This window comes from Clytia hemisphaerica, unplaced genomic scaffold, assembly GCF_902728285.1.
Source record: "Clytia hemisphaerica strain Z4C2 unplaced genomic scaffold, Clytia hemisphaerica genome assembly, whole genome shotgun sequence".
NCBI classification, from domain to species: Eukaryota; Metazoa; Cnidaria; class Hydrozoa; order Leptothecata; family Clytiidae; genus Clytia; species Clytia hemisphaerica.
Genome location: NW_027104240.1, coordinates 975114 through 982184, shown reverse-complemented (window position 1 = coordinate 982184; position 7071 = coordinate 975114). Strand labels below are relative to the sequence as shown.

The 7071-nt window shown below is 33.6% G+C and overlaps 1 protein-coding gene across 1 annotated transcript; it reads left to right on the top strand.

Annotated features, from left to right (window-relative positions):
• The first annotated feature begins 776 nt into the window (after window positions 1-776).
• On the top strand, window positions 777-3600 carry LOC136816309 (uncharacterized). Its single transcript, XM_067072637.1, has 6 exons — window positions 777-806; window positions 1292-1432; window positions 1618-1740; window positions 2008-2232; window positions 2365-2570; window positions 2826-3600. The coding sequence occupies exons 1-6, from the start codon at window positions 777-779 to the stop codon at window positions 3598-3600; spliced, it is 1500 nt and encodes a 499-aa protein (XP_066928738.1).
• The last annotated feature ends 3471 nt before the right edge of the window (window positions 3601-7071 follow it).

The following is a 7071-nucleotide window of genomic DNA, read 5'->3' as shown; positions in this document are numbered from 1 at the left end:
AGTCATGAAATTTTGGTTGCTTGGCGTGTTTTTATAGAAAAACTAACCAAATTCGATATTTTTTTATAAGCACATTATCAATTACTTAGGTATTAGCTTTTCTCGAGATTGGTTCTTTCATTCTTTAAGATTTTTTGCACAAAGATGCATAACTATAAACCCTTGAATGTGACGGAGCCCGATTTTCGAAAGAAAATGTTTTTGGGCAAATTTGGACCAAAAAACGGCTAAAAAAGCGGGTTTTTTGGGCTTAGTGAAAAATTGGATCATTAATTTTTTCAGATTTTTGCATGAAAATAGGTAAAAGATGGCTCAAGCAGATTTTTGCAAAAAAAATTAGTTGGCTCAAGAAACGCACGTTCATCTATAAAAATCACTATTAATAAGCATACATCAATGTTCTTTGTCAAATTACTCAATTCTTTGATGAAATAGATGTTTTTTTGCTCACGAAGTCTTGAATATGAAAGAATATTTCACGATCATAAAATTTTGGTTTCTAAACGTTTTTTTTATAAGAAACAAACGACTAATTTTAATAGATCGTCACTATTTGTGTTCTGAATGATTTTTTAACGGTCATGCTCACGTATATATCAATTATATGTGTTAAATTCATAACCAGGTAGGTCCATATAAGTATCACTTGTTTTAGTATACGTTTTTTAGACCTGAAAAACAGAATATATTCAGTATATCATATCAAAACAATAAGCCAGAGAGAGTCACTTTGATTAGAAGCCACATATGTTCTTAGCGAGTAAAATAACTCAAGAATGCTATGTAATGTTGCTTGGGCACAAACTGTGAGTAGACAAAAAGATGAAATAGTCAAAATGTAATTAGGATCCTACAAAATATTATAACAGTAGTAATGAATTACTAAAAGCTAAGTTAAAACTATTTAAAACTAAGTTAAGAACTAATAAAAACTATTAACAAAAGTAAAAGAAATCATCAAGAAAAGCTCCGTCAGTCACTTTCATATCTGTTCACAAAATCAGCAAAGTATACATACTCGCCAAGTATCATAGAAATTTGTTTTTTCTTGATAGATTTTGCATCCACAACAATATGTTTATCTGTCCTAAAAACAGAAGAATTCTCACACCTGACAACAAAACCAACAGAAACAGTCTGTTTTACATGAAATTTCTATCAGTCAATTGAAACGTGATATTTTTTTAAGTTTACCTTTGGCAACAGTTAACATTAAAATTATCCTTGTTTTTCGAACAATAGAAATCATAATTATTACAAACTTTAAATGTCTTTCAAAAATTTAATTTAGACTTTTCTCGGTATGATTTATCAAAACGAAAATCAATCAGATGGGATGAAAGAGTGTCTCAAACGTATCCAAGAAAACCAACCAAAATATGAAGATGATGGTGAAATGGTGTATGGCGATCAAGGAATAGTTGGAGATCAGGTAAGCTTTTAGCAATTGAAAAAAAAACCAGCAATTTCGTAAAATTTAACCAAAGAACAATTGTGAAATTAAGTACCCCTTATTAAGTACACATGAGAATTTATTATATTACCCACGAAAATATAGAGAGTTAAGGTATATGTAGAAAGTCTTTTTATTTGTCTTATTTATTTCTTACTTTGTAGCTCACAGTTGAACGTGCTGCAAATAGCCTTGATCAATTAAGAAATGGTTTCACTGCAGAGCAAAGATGTGATGGTCTTCACGTGGAAGTTGCCGATTTTCACACCTCAATGAAGCTATTACAGGTCTCATTTTCTCTTTGTATTGCTTTAGTTCACATACTTTCTCTCTTTACCTATAATTGTGCCTCCCTTTCAATTTATATTTCAAAGATGTTTTGTTTTTTAAATTTAAAATGTAACGTGAGCTTACTTGCTATTGCAGTTGGGTTCCCTTTCATCTTGTTCTGTACTTGGGATTGACAGGTAAAATTAATGAACCATCAATTACTTTGTCATGTCATCTCATTGAAATCTGGGAAAAAATCGTATAATGATTATGTTCTCTTTTAGCTTACTATGGACAGGTTTTACCAGTCAAAATCGTCAACAGATAAGTGTTCGTTATATTCTGATAAAGTCTTGATCAATCGAAAGAACTTGAAGAGTGACGTCAGCAAAAACAAAAACTACAATCATTGTAAGAAGTTTGTCCAACTTGAGCTTGAGGCAAGGATAGTTGCTGCAGCATGCCAAGAATTGGAAGTAGAATTCTCAACCAATGCGTTAGACCATGAGGTAAAAAAAATTGTATGTCTTCATTCTAGAATGGATATTATACCTGTGTTTTAAACTTGGAATTATAAACTCTTAATATGATATTCTCAATATTAACTTCTTAAGGAAACTACTAACTTTCCATTCTTCTAGACTCTTCAAAGCCTTGAGACCAAAGAAGACAGAAAGATTTTCTTGAACGATGTTGCATCAAAGATCGTTGACAAATTTATCCTTCCAGAGAAGAACAACAAGGAGTGGATCAGGGCATCTGAAAAGGAAAAGGAGCTTAAAGATGATGTTGAGAGATTCAAAGAAGATGGTTATTATAAATGTAGATTTGATGGATGTAATAAAAGGTATTTTTTGTTAATGCTGAGGGACTACTAATAGTTGTTCTCGACCTAAACTGGTTAAAAAGGATTAACTATCATACATTCAAGATTGCTGTTATTTTGCTATTTGGAAGTTCTGCTATATATGTTACTAAAAAACCCAGCTTTTCCAATTCATCTCAACATTCTGTTAAGGCGAATATAAATTAAATTTTTGCCAACATTTTTATCATTTAGCATTAAATTTTGCAAAAGGATGAAATCAATAATTCTTTTTAGATACAAGGATGACGGTGTACTGCGCAGAAAGCATGAACTTACCCATAATGGTTTTGTTTACGAAGAGCCATCTATTGCAAACCAGGTCAAATATGTGTCAAATGATGATGATGATGATATGTATAACTATCAAACTTCTTTTATGCAGTTAGCCATGGTCATCTACAACTTTCATGACGCGATATCTGAGGGAGATGGGGACAGAATTCTGCGTCAATGGAAATTCATGCTTCTGTTTTATAAAGCAGATGACCCACACAGCCCGAAATACTGTGTTGAGGCATTCTACTTACTGATCCAATATTACGCTCTCCTGGCCCCACAAACTGCTGAACGCCTGATTTGGAATCGCTTTTCCAAGTCGGTTCATGGACCAGGAGGAAATATCCCATTGGATATGGCTCTGGAACACTTCAATAAAATCCTCAAAAACGGCATACGAAACATGGGGCCAAACAATTCAAGCCAAAAGGCAGTAGATAGGTTTTGCAAAGCCATTGTTGTTAACAAAGCGATTCTTGAGAACTTTGACTCAACTTGTAAAATCATCAAACGTCATGGCCGCCATCGTGAAATCAAGGCAACAGACGATATTGAAAAACTTACCAATGAACTTTTACAACAGAAAGCCTTGACAGTCTCCAGTGAGCCAAGGCAATACAATTTCTTCAAGGCTCTTAGCCCAAGTTTGCTGGACAAATTCAACTTCCATAAATTGTATGAGTGGATTGACAAACACAAAAAAAACATCATTACTCTTAGAGCCGCAAGATAGACTCATTTTTTTTCATTTATTCTCTGAAATGAAAACAAGGTTAATATTATTATTATTTCTTAGAAGCAGTGTGTACACTTTTTTTTTTAAGAAACTAATTTTATCAAGCAGCCTTAATGTTTCTTAAGAAATCAGCCTTTTGAGCCTTAAATGTTTCTCACATGTTTCTAAACTTTTTGACATAATCAGCCCCATGGAAGGCTGAATTGGAAGGTTCTTAAACGAAACCGAATTAGAAAATGTTTATTTTCTCATTCTCAGCCTCAGCATGTTTCTTAGATTTTAGGCATTCTGAGCCTCATGTTTCTTAAAAGTGTGTTTCTTAAAAAAAAAGCGTGTATTATCATGTTAGCAGATCGAAATCCAAACTCTAAAATATATTAAATAGGAGTTTAATTTCAAAATTAGTTTCATGGAAAAACCAACCATTGGATACCTTAAATTTAGTGTCACATTTGTGAGAGAAACATTTTTAGTATTTTTGATAATAATATATTGATAATAATAATAATATTTCTTATATAGAATTTTTAATACTTTTTATGTTTTTATTTTATCTTTCATCACCAAACCTGACCTTCGTAGGTTTTACTTGTTGTTAGTATGTTTTATTTCATTTGTAAAAAAAAGCGTTTAAAAAATAAAACATGAGAATGTCAGTTTTAAAATACAAAATATTTTGTCCAAATCTACTTTTGACACCTTACCTGATGTAGAAATTATACAAAAAATATGAAAATTATTCTTTTTTTTCCCATTGAAAAAAATTGCCAACATTTCAATACCTTTAAAAAACCTAGTAGTATTTGAATTCTTATAAGTGAAACTCCCCTGAACCAATTTTGTTTCCTTAAAAATGGGACATAAAATTTTGAACTTATCTTAGTGGCCACTCACATATTGACTAATTTGAATGTAATCTAAATAACTGTACTCTCGTGTCCCATCCCTGACTGTGGTTTCATGACTAATGATGTAGACGTGATTGGTGCAGCTGCTATATTGAATGTGCACTCCCATACACACGCTACCAACGCCTTCCAAGGCCGTGCCGCACCAATGCGTGCTCCCAGGCTTGAGCGTCCGAAGCTTCAAATGAACGCCACCACTGAGGACTGGAACGCATTCACCCGACGTTGGGAGACTTATCGCACTGGTTCCTCCATACCTAATGCAGTTGCATCTGGTCAGCTCCTTGAATGCACAGAGGAACAGCTTGGTAACATTGTGCTCAGAGCTAAACCTAACTTTACCACCCTTGCGCTTGACGAGGCATGACAATGAAAATAAATTGATTGGAAAAGTTCAATTTTTTGACACCTTACTGTCAGAAATGTCATCATGCTCAAGGTGTGAAAATATTTAGGTGTCAAATTTTTTTTTATTTTGAAGCTAAATAAAAGTTAGGAATTTACAGAAAATTTCACGGCAAAAGCTTTATTATTTCAGGAGCTATTAGCAATAGTTTGACCTCCGAACAGAAAGAGCCCCCCCCCTCTAGTACGAATAGGGTTAAAGCCATGCTAATTAACATCAACAAAAACATGTCTATTGTTCTACATCTGAAAAAATTATAACATTTTACTGTTGTCAATTTTACAATTTGTATTGACTGCCTATGTGATATTTATCATCTAGTCTATTTTCTTAAAAATGATTAACAGCTGTATTGCAAGACTGTAATTTCTTGTGGGAAAGTTTATTTATGCAAATATGTACAATATGATTCACTTTGTACTTGAGCTGCTAGACTAACACGCATCCTGCTTCTGGGGTCCAACTTGATATGCTCATGCCTCAACTTATGACCAAATCTGATGCCGAAACAGTAGCGCGAGGGCCCAAGATCCCAGTCGTACAAGTCCAGGATTTGGTGCCAGCCCATCTCTTTTCCATCGAACTAAATTATCAAAATGAAAACTTTTAGAGACAAACATAAAACGACAACATACATACTAAACAACATACACCATAATTTCAAAAACATAAATTTCAGAGTAACTAGAGGCATGATTTTGGGTACTATTTTGTTGTTTGAATATAAATGCAGTGGAAAATAAAAAGAAAATCAATAGATTTACAACTACATTCCTGCTTTTTTTGTTTGCATGCGGATTTTCCAGGTTGTTGCGTGTAGTTTTCATTAGATGGGGTGGATCAGAAAAAAAGTAGATCTTTCTTTTGGATGAGAATGCCCAAGGGCTGTAAGCCCAGTAAACATTTCCATGAAATAAATTGGTTTCCTTGGTATTTTCTGGAAGCTTGTGTAACTCAAAGTATTTTCTATTTGGACTTGCTCCATCAGCTGTTACAGCCCGTACTTTCAATCCTATACTTTCAAGGATACCAATCGCTTCGTGTGCACAGTGGAAGATTTGATCAGATGTGAAGCCCTCACTAGCAAAATGTCCAAAGACGTACTCAAGACCTGAACATAAGCCACGGACCATGAAAACCATAAAATATTTAGCAACAGATTTTTCTTTCATAGTATCCTCAGAGCAAAACCTCTCGAAGTGCTCAAGCTCATCGTTCATATCACCCATTTCAGTGAATCCAACCAATCGGCCTGTTAATTTATCAAAAACCGAACCACTCTAAAGACACAATAAAAACCTTATCTGTAAAAACACTACTGAATTGAATAGAAAGGCTTGGTAGAAAGTTGACATAAATAGACAAAAGATTAGTTCAGTAAAAATGTTCAAAAATTAGTCAAAAGCAAAAAACTTATTTCAGAAATCACACTTTTTAACTCACTTTAATTTTCATCTCATCGAAAACTAAGCCAACATTCCGTTGAAATTCTTGTTTGCAAGTCACTATAACTTTGTCAAAGAGACGCTTGATAATGTCTGGATTAAAACCGCATCCGGGAGTTGTGAAATTGATGTACTTTAGTAATATAGTTTGGTCCTGATTGGATGTGTTTGTAGGTTGCAGGTGATTTCAAATAAATGGTCAAACTCCATCTAACAATAAGGGGGTGCCATCTCATTCCACTCGGATCGGTCATGGCAAACTTCTTTTGCTGACTCCGCAACAAGTGTGGTGGACTGTCCTCGCTAAAAGGATTGTCACTTTTCTGAAGAACAGCGCTGCAAACGTCCTCCGAAACTTTATCTAAAGCCACCCCGTCTTCAAAAACATGTTTTCTGACATTTTTTTGTCTGGTTAAGTCTCCTGGCAAGGTTAGCTCTATCTTTTTTGTACAATTCAAGTTTATTAATTAAATGTTCGCGGTTCATCCATCTGAAAACAAAACATGTTCTACTTAAAATAAATACTTTTCGATATTCAAAATAAAATGATTCTGCCAACAATTTTTAAATACACCATAGCAATAATCGTCACATTCGTGGAAATTTCATTCAAACTAGGGTACTTTTCTGTTCCGTTATCAATTTTTAAATTATGAAAATTCAAAAGAATGGTAAAGAAACAAAATAATTTATCAGTCACAAGTAATTC